A 16064-nucleotide genomic window follows, 5' to 3' on the forward strand; every position below is an offset into this window, starting at 1 on the left:
TATGTGCTTGAATTGTTGAATGGTTCATTCTCTCTGACACTAAATACTAACATTGGTATTTGATAATTAAAAGGTTTGATATATTTGCTGCCCTGTACACAAACATTCCTAACTGCTACTGCATTATTTATATATTCTTTCGTATGAATATAGCACAGCACAGTTTGTACTTTTATGCATTAAGTAAATATCATTCCATCTGACAGCTGTGATATTTGTCACTGCTTTATGGTTCAAAGTTTACCTGCCCAGAATCCGTCCGTCAGAGCGGAACAGAAATCAGAACGAACTATATACGCACAGAAATGATTGCGTCTTATCTTCTTCTTCAACTTTATATGTCCTATATATTTCATCGATGACATATACTATAAAAATGTTACTGAATAAGACCTGGAGGAAAAGAGGAGCGTGTACTTCTCAGTGTGGCTTTGCATTTAGACATCTGCCTTCCTGTTGGCTCATAACCCGTCTGATATGAATATATTACAGGTGCATTCCAGTGTAATACCGGAGTACCTTGCATGGCTGGTGGTGTGACTCAGCAGATGGGAATTTAAAGTCCAAATAGGGGTTTGTAGAAAAAATAATTACATTTCTAATTGGAAGATATGAAGGAAAAATCATTTTGGTTAATATGATTTTAAGACTGGACAATAATCCAAATATCTAATCATCAGTTAAAGAGATCTTGAATCAATTTAGATTAACTAAATTGAACTGAATCTGTAACTTGTCATACTCTATTGATTAGGGCAACCATTAGAATTTAGACAAGCACATGGAAGGATTTATGCATCCTATGTGATATCATTTATCGTGGTATAGATTTTTTAATCACATCGTGGAGCCCTATTATGAGTACAATTACAGACTGAAATGGTTTTATTGTTGGTTTTGGCACAACTCCCTGCTGTAACGGATAAAAGATCAATACTTCTCCACAGGGGACCGTCCTGCTGCATCCACTCAGCCTCATCTCATCATCTACTTATGCGTCTATCCAGCCATCCCACGACCAGTTATCCAGTTTAATCATTTCCAACCTGTCGTGCCCCAGCCCATGCCACAGTGACATTCCCACAGTCGCCACGGTGACATTCCCACTCTTCCCAATATCTCCAAATTCTGTCTGTTACTAGGGATATTCCCATTCTCGCGTTGCCACGGCAACTGCCTCGTGATTCCAGACTGTTCCAGTGCAAGGGTATTCCCCCATCCACACAGACACACACACACATCAGTACACACAGACACACACACACACACACACACACACACACACACACACACACACACACACACACACACACACACACACACAGCTATAATTTCATCATAATGTGATCTGATTCAATCAGTCAGCCCGTCAGGCGGCCTCGCTGATTTGACATGTCATATTGTCTGTTAATTCGCTCCAGTCTGAGTCTAAATACATAGTTTAACACGGTATAAAATACCAACATGGGCGTCTCATACAAGCGATGCATTCAAGACCCTCTCTCTCTCTCTCTCTTTTTAACACACATCATCTCACTGAACAAAAGCACCCAAGCAAAGAGCCTTGAGCAGCAAGTGAATGCAACCATTTCGTCGTCATTTTCAACAGAGCGATTAGTGATTAGAGAAACACTTATGGTGCTGAAAAGAGTGGATTTCTTGTTAAAATACAGATGCTGTTCTGCCGTTCATATCGGGTTCAACTACAGTGAATGTGCATCAACTCTGACACGACAGCAACAGAACCTACACTACTGATTTGTAGACAAGTCTGCACCGCATATCATGACCGTTGAGGCTTTTCCAGCCTTGACAAAATACAATTCTGAGGGAAACACGGATGTCAACTATAGAATATCCATACCTGCTTATTATTATGCATTGATTGAAAGGCAAGAAAACACCCTGCACATGTATCCAATCCATCACAGTGATAATGCATACACAGACTGAGGTGACAGTGTTAACCACAGAGCTACTATTTGAGGTATAAATTATATTTAAGTCAAAGTTCCACTGGACTATCCTTACAAGGTGCCTGAAAAAGCACATCTGGCTCCTGTCAATGTGAGAGGCAGCGTCCTCTCGCATCACTAAACTCCTCATCTCGGCAGTGAAGTCCTTATTTTGGCATCTCCATAATCTCATCCTCTCTCAGAGTTCATGACCGCGGTTAAAGGGTGGGAAAACACAACATCAACACAAAATCACACAAGAGCTTTGTGATTCAGCTCCCTCTTCAGCACCCGCGGCGGCTAACCGACGCTCAATGTCACACTTCGTCGTTAGCGTCATAATCAAGATACAAAGCAGAGAAAATCAAACCCCCCCCCCCCCAACCCAACAGCACGACGTTGCCAAAAAGAATGCGGTTTTGGGGGTTTGAGAGCCTCAACGGGCTCCGAAAAATGCCAGAAAGCTTGTGCCCATTTTCAAGGACATCTGTGGCAAACTGGTCTCAGGTAGCCAGAATAACCAATATATAGTGTGCACAATCAATTACATGACTATTTAACAAACTAACAAGACTTCAGAGAAATCGCTCTCAGACTGTGAAAAATAGTGATTTTAAAGGCTAAACAATGAATCAAAAGATGTTTTGACGTCTGAATCGATAATGAAAATAATCATTTATTGCATCCCTGTAGACACACACGCCTCATTTTATCTCCATTCTTCGCTTTCCTATGAACACCACAAAATTCTATGCATTAAATAAACATCATTCCGTGTGACAGCTGTGATATATCTCGCTGCTTTATGGTTCAGAGTTTACCTGCCCGGCGTCCGTCTGTCAGAGCAGAACAGAAATCAGCCCACGCCGCAGACGGACTGAAATCACTCGCATATCAATCTCTCCGTGCTTGTTTATGTGACGAAAGACCAGAGGAAGCTGCTGGAAATGTAATTTATTCTCTCTTATCTTTTTCCAGAAGGTGTCATGTCTTTTATATTTCATCCATGACGTGTTCGTTTATCAAACATACTGTAAAATGTTACTGAATTAGACCTGGAGGCCCAGAGGAGAGTGTACCTCCTCGCCCCGGCTTCGCCTTTATGCATCTGTCTTCCTGTTGGCTTATAACCAGTCTGATATGGCTATATATTACAGCTGCATTTCAGTGGCGGCATGTAATATCAGTATACCTTTCCTGGCTGCTGGTGGTGTGACTCCACATGATTTATGTTTTGATTGAAGCCACCAGAAGCAGATATTTCGTGGCAGTGGATTAACTTTTAATTCGGCGGGGAGCTCCTGTCAATCATGTCACAATCAAATCCTCCACTCAAAGTGGGACTGATGGAGTAGCTCCAGGTGGGGTAGCAGCTCTTAGAGGCTGATTTCACTGCAGGATCCTCCCACAGCAGCGCCGTGAACTGTCCACTCAGACGTCCAATTCCTAATAATGCCACAATGAGACGAGCTGTGGACAAGAAGGAGCCTCCATCATATCAGACGTGGACTGATATCACATTTTAATAAATAGCTTGTTTTGGCTACATGTCTGTCTAACTCTAGCTGATACAATCGTGCAAGTTTGAGCTGTATTGAATGACATTTTTGATCAAGAAATGACGGCTGCAGATCATTTTGTCTCTCCTTCACAAAACCTCTGGAAGACAGTAGGGGATGTTGGCATATCTCTCTCGCACACACACACACACAAACAAACACACACACACACACACACACACACACACACACACACACACACACACACACACACACACACACACACACACAGACAACACAGAGATTGTGGACGCTGCCAAGCTTTCAACAGCAGCTCTCACAGCTGGGAACACAGAGGAGGGGAGTGACGGAAGAAGGGGAGAAAGGAGGAAGGGAGGACGGAAAACGAGGGAGGATAAAGTTAAATAAGACTGGAATGAGGGATGAAAAGATCTGAGGGATGTGGGGATGATGGGTGGAGAGGAGGAGGGTGATGAGCCAAGGGGGAGGAGGAGGAGAAAGGAAGTAAGGGAGGAAGGTGACAAAGAAGGGGAGAAGAGAGGAAAATAGAGGAACTGAAGCAAAGGACATGAAAAGAGGAGGAGACAAATCACAAAATGAAGCTGGAAGAGGGGATGAAAGGATCCAAGGTAGGGAGAGAAGGTTAGGATGGAGAGGAGGAAGGCTGGTAGACTAAGAAAAGGAGGAGAGGAAGAGAGGGGAGAAGGGGGTAAAAGCAGAGGAACTGAAGGTGATACATGAGGAAAAGAGGATGTAAAAGAGAAAGGTAAGAAGAGAAAAGAGGACTGTAAGGAGGGATGAAAAGATCTTAGGTAGGGAGGGAGGATTGGATGATATAAGAAGGGCGGTAGGAAGAAGGGTCAAAAGGAGGTTATAGGGTGGGAGGGGCGGAGGAGAAACGAGGGATGTCAAAAACGTCAAAAAGAAGGAAAATAGAGTGGAGCTAAGGACTTGGTTAAAAGGAGACCGATGAGAGGAGCCTGCTCGTCTGTTCCTCCTGAAGGGAACAAGGGAGGGAAATAAGAAAGAAGGGATGAGAAGATCTTAGTTAGGGGAGGAAGGTGACAAAAAAGGGAGGGGGAAAAAAAAAAAAGATGAGGTTGTTGTTGTTGTTGGGAAGAAGGACAATAAAGAAAGCAGCCTACGTAAGGGTGAAAAGTGGCCAGGGAGAAAGGGAGAGAGAAACATTCAGAGCAACCGAAGCGAGAGGAGGTGAGGAAAAAGAAAGATGAAGGTAAGAGAAGGGGGAGGTGAGGACCTGTAATCTGTCTCTCAGATCCCACATATTCCCGTCCCTCACCAGACCAAACTGGTGAAAACCAATTCTTACCAACATGACTCCTCACGTTGGCCTCTCCTCCATCTCCTCTCCTTTCCTGCCTCCTCTCTCCTCCCCTCACCGGCACCTGCTGCTTTCTCACACAATCAATTGATTACAACAGCACTTATCGCCTCTGCTATTGAACGCTTCTCTCATTAATCTGCATTCACCGCCGTAGCTAATCAATTCTCTGTGCACTGACGGCAAGATCCGTCCCCGAGTTTCAGCAACGATGTTCAATCATATTCCAGTTTGAAATGACATCTGGAGGGTGGGATTATTTTTTACTTTTTAACCTCCAAAAACAGTTCCGTTTTCCAACCAAATAGAAAAGAAATCAGAATAACATGGAGCGAGGTGTGATTTCAAAATAAGAGAGGGGTGATAGTTTTTGTTCTTGTCATTGGGTTTAAGTCTGACATTCTGCTCGTGTCAAGGCAAAGTCTTGAGCGTGGTGACAGGGCTTTCTGAATGATGAGCTGGGAATGAGAGAGCGAGGTAGGGATGCACAGGGACAGACAGACAGAGAGAGAGAGAGAGACTAGACAGACTAATCTGTGGCTTCAATAATGGATGTACCTGGAAACTACTGAACCATAGGGCACTACAAGACATGACAGTGGCACAGAGAGAGAGAGAGAGAGAGAGAGAGAGGGGAGAAAGGAGGGGAAGGGCGTGTGTGTGTGTGTGTGTGTGTGTGTGTGTGTGTGTGTGTGTGTGTGTGTGTGTGTGTGTGTGTGTGTGTGTATGCATGTGTGAATGTGTTTTTTTTTTGTGTGTGCATGAATGTGGCCGCGCGTAAAAGTGCGTGCGTTTTTCTGCATGTGCGCGCAACCTGCGACTGTCTGTGTGCATGCACGGGGGTAAATGTGCACCCCCTCCATCCACCCCCCATCCTCTGCACACCTTGTCTCCGTAGCCTCCTCTTCTTCAGGCCAAATATCCGGACTTTGGAGAAGATGTCGACCAGGTTCCCGTTGCACAGCCCCTGCTTCTTACCGGGGCTCTTCCGCCGCCGGTGAGGGGTCGGCCGGTGTGCGTGCTGCTCCCTCGCCTGTCTCTTCTGCCGGATCAACCCGCTGGCGATGGCCGCTGCCATGTCTCCGACGCACAATCAGCCCCGTCTCCAGTCTCCTCAGCTGTGTCCACCGGAGGGGACAAAAAAAAAACCCAAAAAAACCCCACAGACGACACCGAGCCTCCGGTCTCCGCTTCACCGGCTATAACGGCCCCATGCTTCAGCCACGGAGCGGTGAAGTCCAGAATAAGCACCCCGCCTCACGTTACAGCATATTGTCTGTCATGATCAAAAAAAAAAAAAAAAAAAAAGAAAGAAAGAAAGAAAGAAAGAAAGAAAGAAAGCACCGTACAGAGGTTTACCTGTCCGTCACTGAACGGCTCTGACACCCGATGTTACCGGACCCGGTGTGTCTGTCTCCGCTCCCATCGTTGCCAACAGACCAGACAAGAAGAAGAGGAGGAAGAAAAGGAGGAGAAGAAAGCAGGATGGTGTCTCAGACAGCAGCTTCTCCTCTGAAAGCCTCCGTTTGTATTCCACTGACACAAGCGCGAGGCGCGCGTGCAGCCGCGAGCTGCTCCGGCTGCGTGAAACTAGCGCGAGTTACCGAGAGCATCACCGGAAAGAGGGGGGGGGGGGCTGGACCGGACAGGACTGGTGTTTGAGTAGATTGTGTAGGCTTCATTAGTGACTCACTTTACACACACACACACACACACACACACACACACACACACACACACACACACACACACACACTTTAACCTTTAACAATAGAACTGTGTTCCCATTCACAGCCTTCACTTTATTATTTGATCTGCTCTCATTTTGCTACTTGTTGCTGCCATCATGTGGTCAATTTTCATCTAATCTAAACTATATATATATATATATTTTATATTTATATTTATATTTATACTTATTATAAACACAACTGAAACTTCTCTAGTGAAAATATATAACACCATTCACTCACAGGTCTACCTTTTATTACATGTATAGCCATAATAGCTTTTCTGTCTATACATATAATATTTCAGTTATTGTGGATTTTTTACTGTTTTTTATTGCTTATTTATAATACTTGTTTTTTATTTCATTTTCTTTTATCTTGTTTTTCTTTTATTATGTCTCTTGTTTTGCACTGTACTCTATGCTGCTGTAATCCTGCAAATTTCCCCGCTGCGGGACTAATAAAGGATTATCTTATCTTATCTTATGTATATCAGCCATGTATCTATACATGATTATTATTACTTGATAAGATAATTAACAGTGACTGTCATAGCTAAATGCCCCATTCAGTATCAAGTATTCATTTTGTGCCATCTTAAGACCATAGATTGTAATTATTTTAGTCCTCTTTTATAATGTGCTTACTTTTATTTTTACATTTACCTTTAGTTTCCTGTAACTGGTTATTGTGGAACTTCTTTAAATGACGTTTAAGTCTACAGGGAAGAGTGGGACATTTTCAAAGCTCACAGTAAAATTACAATATATTATTATTATTATTTTGAAAGTAATGACAGGATGTCCCTGTGACTGTCGTTCAGACTATGAACCCTGCTCCACTCATCACTCCATCTTCTGCATCCTGTCTGTATTCAGAGCAGACTTTCTGAATGACTGCATGAAAAATGCAAGAGGTTGGGGTTAGATTGACAGGCTGATAAAGTGGAGGAAGACCCGCCTCACATGTCTGGGTTGTCTAGTGTACACGTGCCTATAGCTTACAAAGACTGTAAGAGTATACTACACTCACATTTCCTCCCTTATGTAACACCAGGTGCAGCACTGTACTGGGTAAGAGGACATGATTAAGACTGCATCGCTGCAAGTATTATTGTTCTTTTAAGTTATATTCAGGTTCATGTTTTTCCATTTTTATTTCACAAGCCATTATAAATGTGCATTGGAAAGCAGCGCGGCATGTAGGTCATCCATCTTTCCAGAATAAAGAGCCGGGCTGGGACCCAGCTGGACACAAAGACAGCTGAAATGAAATGGTCCTTTATTCTGGGGAAACTCATATCAAAGAAAAACATTTCTCCAATCTATCTGTCCTTATAATGAATAATGGACAGTAGCGTTTGGTTGTGTGGATTTTTTTTGCTTTTTTAAATGCGGGGGGGTGAAACAACCCATCGCATGCATGAAATTCATCATCGCATTCAAGTGCCCGAAAGGCTGAACCACTTCCATCAATGTCATATGATAAACTTTGCATATCAGACATGTCATTGTCTAAAAGGCTGATTGTCATCAATATGCTGATGGTAATCATTTCCCCCATTAAAGCCTTTCAAGCGCAATATAGATTGAAGCGATAGTGATAGTGATGCAATGGTTGTTAGATAAAGACTGAAGTGAGGATACATTCAGGGAGGCTTGAAAAAAAGTAATTATATCAATATGTAGTATACGATGTAAATGAATATATTAGTGGTTTGTAGTTTGTAGCCTCTATTTTCTGTATTGTTACTTTTACATCAAATATTGGTTTCTAAAAGTATTTTTGTTCCCAAAAAGGATCCCAACAGGATTTAAGTGCAGCGGGTGACACCTATGTGATTAAAAAATAACCCGATGTCGCTTTGAGGTTCCATGATGGCAGAGGGGAGTCGGAACACTGTGACAAAAAAATGTCAGCACCATGGACAGCGAACAGCTTCTTTAAGACACTGTGTCTCTCTCTGCCTCTGCATCTGTTATCGTGTGTGTGTGTGTGTGTGTGTGTGTGTGTGTGTGTGTGTGTGTGTGTGTGTGTGTGTGTGTGTGTGTGTGTGTGTATGTGTGGTATTCATATACACACACACTCAGATGCACAGACACACACACACACACACACAGGCAGGGCAGACAGACACGCAGTTCTCTTCAGCACATCACAGGAATATGTATGTGTGTTGTTCCTCATGTCCACTAGGTGGCACCAGAGTTCATCAAACAACATCAGCCCAACAATAGGAGCTCACTGAGAACCGCATTAACAGTGGTTGTAGATCAATAACACAGCGGTGGTTCACTGTGTGTGGTACATAATGATCAGTAGTGGCGTGGGACTCCTCCACAAGACACATGAGTGATTGGCTTAAATACAGTTTATCTGATTTTAATATAACTGGAAATATGTCAGTACCGTTATGTTTTTTTTAAATAATTTTTATCATGATACACTTTGCTTCCAGTAACAGCAGCAGTCCATCACCCTGGATCTTCATCTTTCGTTCCATTTCGGCAGGTAAACGCAGATATTTTGGCAAGATCTCAGGCTGTCCTGCTTTTATCTCTGATGTTGCTGACACAACAATTTAGATACAGAAGGAACCACTGCTTCGCCCTTGCTTGTCTCTCTCCCAGACGGCAGGAGAAAAAGGGAACAAAATAGATATATATGTGTGTGTGTGTGTGTGTGTGTGTGTGTGTACTCGTGTGCGAGCGAGGATGGGATGTGTGCGCTGTTTTATCCAGGTCAGTCCAAGTGAAGGAGTTATGAATAAATCAAAGCTTCATTTACATTAAAATTCATCTCCTCTGCTGCTTTTTATAGCATCAGAGGGAGGCGTGACACAGCTCTTAAACTTCAAAAGAAAGATCTTCCCACCCCCTCCTTTTTCCACCCACTTATTCCACCATCCATTCACTCGACTCAAACTCGTCCCAAATCGCTCTGCTTCTTTGTACACAGTGTGCAAGAGAACACACACACACACACACACACACACACTCACACACAAATCATGCAATACACTGAAATATGCAATAAAGGGCATGAATATGATAGAAAATGCTTTTCCTGCATGTCTATGTGTCTGCACAATGTTCCTGTAGGTGTGCACAGAGGCAGCAGCGTCCTCTACGGGCGATAAAAGAAAACAGCACTCTCCACTCATCCACCTCCTCTTTCTCCTAAATCTCCTCTCTTTTACAAACGTCTACGTCTTTACAGCCGGTCCTTGAATGCATCTTGATTTCATACAATCATTTTATACTCTCCACTACTCTCTTGCATTTATATCTTCAAGATGCATTTATGACCACCAGGGACGGACAGATCACTATCACAGCGAAACTATATATTCAATCACCAATTGAGTTTAAATGTAGATATTATAGTGGCTAGTTTGTCATGTGATTTAGGCAGTGATGATTACAGTAACAACTGTGATAGTAATAATAGCTCATACAATTGTAATGCTCATCTGGGGGCCCCTGGTGGCTCCTCAGCTGGCACGGAGCCGCTTAATTCACTTATGCCTGGGATATTAAAGTTCGGAGATCGATGGAGCCACAGATCTGACAGTTATGTGAAAAATTTTTCCTCATGCAAGCATGAAAAAATGAGCACCTTGTCATGTGCTGATTAGGGTTCAGTTTTTGTCACATAGCAGTGCTGCTAAAGAGACTATCCGGTGTGACATCCAGCCAGAAATGCAGTGTATAAAAGTCCCATATGGTTCAGACATATCCAGGCAAAACAAGGTTAACAAACCAGCTTAAAAATAATTGCATTTAGATGCTATTATTTTGTCTTTGTTCTCAAAAACCAACAAAAGTGTGCTGACTACAGCAACAAGAACAAAATAAATAAATATTGTGCAGTACCGGCACCAAAACTGCTCAACTACCTTGAGAGAAGAGCTGAACATGTTGCATGTGGGAGGATGAAGATGACTGTTTGGTTCTGGTCTTTGTTTTCTGTGCGTGCAACAAGAAGCTCATAGATATACAATAGAAGGACCAGATGGGGAACATTTTTCTCATAACATTGTCAAGCTGTTGCCTTATGTGAAATCTACAGACTTTTGTGTACTTTCTTTGTTACTTGATCGCTTTTTATAACTTTACAAGTCTTCATAGCGCACCAAACTGCTTAAAGGAATAGTCGGAACTTTTAGGGAAAGAAGCCGTTCCTTCTCTTAACAAAGTGATTCATTTAACGAGCATTTATTTCCCAAAATGGTTAACTATTCATTTCAATTAAATATTTGCATGGTGAGTTTTGTCCTACTGTATTTATGACCCACAAAAATGAATTCAGCTTAATTTATTCTGTCCATTTTATCGACAAATGCTCGACTCAGACAGCAGCTCTGTAGGTGGCGCTCTTTGTTTGATCATGGTGAATACGGCTGCTTCTCTTCTGCTCTGAACAAACAGAGTGTGCAACAGGTGCACGTCACATTGAGCCGTACATACCTGCAAATCTGGGCGAGCAGCAGAGACAAGAGGTGTAAAAGAGGGGGAGGAGGAGAGAGAGAGAGAGAGAGAGAGAGAGAGAGAGAGACGAGAGATGGAGCGACGGGAGGGGAGAAGAGAGACGGAGAGATGGAGCTGACAGATGTGGGTGGGTGTTCCCCAGACAGGAGTGTGAGGATAGCCACTCTGAATGGAGCAGGATGAGTCATAATTCACACTCAGACATCCGCCCACACACACACACACATCCACACACACACACACACACACACACACACACACACACACACACACACACACACACACACACACACACACACACACACACACACACACACATACTCAGAGGGGCACAGATACGGGGAAGTCCACTGTTTCCAAGGTAACGGGTGATTAGTGACGCAGGTGGATCTCCGAACTGAGAGAGAGAGATCACCTGCTGAATGCAGAGAGGACAACACACACACACACACACACACACACACACAACTGGCATCAGTTGCAGTTATGGTACACACGTCTCTGACTTTATGCTGGCATCAGTGGGTTTGTGTCTGTCTCTGACTTTATGCTCACACACTGTCTCATAACACACACACACACACACACACACACACACACACACACACACACACACACACACACACACACACACTAGCTGATATGCATACAAAACATGGATATATTCACACTGAATCAAGCATTTTTGTCTCTCCTCTGCTTCTTCGGTCCTCTTTCCTCCCCTTCTTCCCCCCTTAACTTAACTTCTTTCCTTGTCTCCTCTCACCTCCTCTACTCGTTTCCTCTCATCTCATTCCATCTCCTTTCCTTATCTAGTCTTTCCTGTTTCATCTCCCTTCCTCTCCTCCTCTTCCATGTCTCCTCTCAACTCCTCTACTTGTTTCCTCTCATCTCATTCCCATTCCTTGTCTAAACACCTCTCTATTTCCTCCCCCTTCATCTCATCTCCTTCCCTTGTCTCCTCCCCTCTATAAACCCCTTTCCTTGTCTATTCTCCCCTGTTTTATATCCCTTCCCCTCCTCTCATCTCCTTCCCTTGTGTCCTCCCTTCTCTTCCACTTTCCATGTCTACTCTCCTCTTTGTGTCATCTCCCTTCCCTTCCTCTCATCTCCTTTCCTTGTCTCCTCCCCTCTATCATCCCCTTTCCTTGTCTACTCTCTTCTCTGTTTCATCTCCCTTCCTCTCCTTTCCTTGTCTTGTCCCCTCTCCTCCTCTCTTTCACCTCCTTTCATTGTCTTCTCTCATCTCTTAGGTTCACCTTCTTTTTCCTTTCATCTCCTCTCTTATTTTCGCCCTCATCTCATCGCATCTCTCCTTTCCTTTTCTCTCTCTCTTCACTACGTTTCCTCTGCTCTCATATAGTCTCATCTCCTTTCCTTTCCTCCTCTCCTTGTCTATCTTTGTAACATCTCCAACTCAGTGGGGAGGAGGAGAGAGGGAATGGAGGGACTGAATTATTCATTCACCTCCCCTCTCTCTTTTCTTACATCTGTCTGCTGCATGTATGGTCTTGAATCCCCCTCCCCTCTTTCTCCTCTTTCTCCTCTTTCTCTCTGTTTTACCTTTTTCTCTCTCATCCTGAATTTCTTCCAAAGCATTTCTTTCTCGCAGCTCAAAGACCAGTAAACAACTTTACATCTACTGTGTGTCCCAAAGAGTCACAGGGACGAGTGTATCACAGGGATAGAAACAGTGAAACATATAAAGTCTTAATGTTTCTTATCAGTCAGGGTGGTGAAAGTCAACTTCGATATCACAAATATAACTTTTTGATAGGGGAAAATTAGTAGGACAGCAATAAAAGCCAGCCCTTGTAACCTAGCAACGACACACAAATTTATGTGCATCATTACATCTTTTTTACTGCCAATTATCTAAGGTATCTATGGAAGTAGTGTGATTTCATTATTAGTTTAAAGTGACACTATTATGGCTAAGCAGTACGAGAAGAAATGAGCAATAAAGGGAGCAATTTCACAAAGTTACTCAGCAATATCTGTCCAATGTTTGCTTCCATTAGCTACCATTATTGGTAATACCAGACTAGGAAATTCTCCAACAGTTGAATTGAGCAACGGTATGTTTTGCTTAGGAATTCAACTATTAATTAGAAAGAGGAAAAACATATGGTTTCTTTTTTTCAAATGCTTCAAAGAGTTTTAAGAGGTTTGGTATGAGGAGGAAAACTTATCTTCGCTGTGGGCCTGAGATGATATAAAAAAATAGAGATATAAAAGTTTTCACAATCTGAAATAATGTAGTTGTTTTACTGTGAATAGATATATGTGCAGCTGCTCAGTCCCAAACAGTGGTTGTATTCTACTCTACTAGCCAGTCTGCAGGTGTGAATATGTGTAACAGTGCTTTCCTGAATATATTAAAAGTCTTTTAAAGAAACGCTTGACACTAAACCAACAGGCATTTCATTAGTTAAATGCCTGTTGGTTAATTAGCAACAAGACTACAAACGATAGACTGGAGGGATAAAAGACAAAAGTGAGACCAGACGAAATGTTTTTTTCTATTTGCTTAAGGACTGAAGTTTAGCATCACTCTGTTTTCCCCTATTTTGGTTGCCATACAGTTGCAAAATGTTGCAACACATGGTTTGTTTTTGACACCCTGCAGCCTTCTCAGGATTTATCCAGAGCCATTACATGTGTTAGGTGTTAATTAGTAAAACTAGAGGTTCATCCAAGTAGATAATACAACATTATACTGTATTTTAACTCTATTAAAATTATAATAAACAATATCAGCAACCCTGCATGGGTCTACACCCCGAGGATAAGTACTTCCGACTCTCCACAACAGCACGATGTCACTAATAGCGTCACGTATTACTATTGATCTCTCGTTTGAAAGCTTCAGGGACATTTCACAGGAATATCAACAGGAAGTGCCGTTTTAATATTTCTAGGGGGGAGAGATAACTACAGAGACTGAAGGGGAGAAATCCTTCAAGCAAGAGTTTGGTTTAAGGAGGTGCTGAAAGTCAAAGCTGGGTGGAGGCGGCAAAGGATTGAAAATATGTTTATATGATGTGAAAACATAGAACAGTCTGAAGCAGAGTTAACATCTCTGCTGTTTAGTAGGACAACATCTACATCTGTTAGACTGCTGCAGTTAAGTTTGATTATGTGGTTTTAGAAATGTAACACAAGATGTTTTTCAGAATTTCAAAGGAAAACAACAAGTCATTTATAATTTGCAATAATGTTTTATGCTCATTTAAAGAAAAAAAATGATAATGTGGAGCTATGGAATACTCAATTATCAATATTTGCTCACTATAGTTAAGCCTTTTTAACCCTCAGGTGTGCATAAATAACAGGTTATGAACTTTTTTCTTTTTTATTTTATGTGAAATTACCAGTTATCTTATTGATATCAACCATACGACACAGGTTATTATTGGTATCGGCTGTGAAGAAAATGCAAATTATGCATCACTAGTCAGATTACATCTTAGTATTTAGTGAACATGTGAATTTTAAGGTTTGAGATTCTGTACAAACAGGGGTAAACATGAACTACAGAATCTTAAAAAATAATTTAAGGAAAGAAAACAAGTTCAAACAACGCAAGAAATCATAAATAAAAAGGTACTGTGTATCAGAAGCTCATGTTGTGTCCTGCTTTGTGTGACTCTGTTTCATTATCTTTGAATAAATAAAGAGAATGAAAAAAATAACGTTTGATTGTAGAAAAATAAAGTTTGATTGTAGAAAAAAAAAAAGGTTTAATTTTACCATCTTCTCTATCTCTCACTGCGGTGGTTATGGTTAGATCATGGATCAGCAGCATATCAACAGTAGCCTCCCATGTGAATCACTTAAGTACAGTATCTCACTGGAGATGAATAGTACAGACCGGACCATGTCAGAGAATCTTAATGCATCTATCAATACAAATTCATTTACTCTCTCTTCTGCTGTGTGTGTATTGCAGTGATCGGGGTCAGAAAGCACTTGGAATTAAATGCTTTTTCCCCCAAACAGCTGCACTCATTCAATCTCATCAAAACCACAACTCCCAGCCCGCTGCTCCTCTGCCAACAGGGCTGTGTTCAGTGTGCCGGCCCTCTGATGAGTAATGACAGTGATTTTACGTCACTGTAAACTGCTGGCCTCTCTGTAATGACTCAGTCACGTCTCTTTATTTGATTGTGTTGGCAAATCTGTCACAACACTTTGGCGTCACCTACAAGGCTGCACACTTGGAGTTGGGTTTTTTTTTATTCCCCTTTGGTCCTTCGTCTAACTGATGAAAACATTTGTAAGTTTGAAATGTTTTGTTGAGCTCGTTACAAGCTGAAAAACAGTGACGGTATGTCAACTATCTGAGTGCTTTCAAAAGCTTTTGTATTGCCGGCTGACTGAATAAGACACACAATTAGTTTTGAATAACAGGAGCGGAGAGCGTAGGTAGATAATGTGACAAGAGATAAAACTTTGTTTGGCGTTCAAGACTCAACAAAGCAGTTTTTCTTTTTAGAGCCACCCACGGTGGAACACAAGAATTTAGGCTCATCCTTCTCTGCAGCTAGAGGCTGAGTAAAATAATGCCTAATTTCAGCTATTTTGTTGTGGGGGAAAAAAGGTGTTATTCCTCACTGTTCGCTGTGGAGAAAAGTTCACAGTTGGTGTTTGGATAGAGGAGGAGGATAGCTGACCAGGTGGAGGATTGTTAGAAAAGGATCTTTGTGTTGTTGTGGTCAGTCGTGACTTGTGGCTCTGCTGGGTAAAAACAAAAGAAACTCAAAAGGCTAACAAGTCAATAATAAAAACTACAATCTGAGGTGATACAGCAGATCTGTCTCTTTTCCTTCTTACTCTTAGATAAATAATAGGGGATGAAAACACATTTCTGAGTGACAGTAACGCTAAAGAGACCTCTGACTAATCCGTTTTCCCCACATTGCTGCAGTAAAGGCACCTTGTATACAGAATGTGAATGTGTGTGTATAGTAATCCCTCTCAGTGACAATGTCGACACTTCTGCAGCACGGTAAATTTGAGGATCG

General features: G+C 42.1%; 1 protein-coding gene across 2 annotated transcripts in view; it reads right to left on the reverse strand.

Annotated features, from left to right (window-relative positions):
• Positions 1–16064, reverse strand: part of LOC129111591 (fibroblast growth factor 14-like) — a 41763-nt gene that overhangs the window by 17864 nt on the left and 7835 nt on the right. Inside the window, exon 1 of one of the 2 annotated variants that reach the window (XM_054623594.1) lies at positions 5703–5895. The exons of the other annotated variant lie outside the window; for it this stretch is intronic. Coding sequence (XP_054479569.1) covers positions 5703–5895 — 193 coding nt within the window. Of the gene's footprint in view, positions 1–5702; positions 5896–16064 lie in introns of those variants that run through there. 2 annotated transcript variants of the gene reach the window in all.

Source organism: Anoplopoma fimbria, chromosome 22 (genome assembly GCF_027596085.1).
Source record: "Anoplopoma fimbria isolate UVic2021 breed Golden Eagle Sablefish chromosome 22, Afim_UVic_2022, whole genome shotgun sequence".
In the NCBI taxonomy this organism is placed as follows: domain Eukaryota; kingdom Metazoa; phylum Chordata; class Actinopteri; order Perciformes; family Anoplopomatidae; genus Anoplopoma; species Anoplopoma fimbria.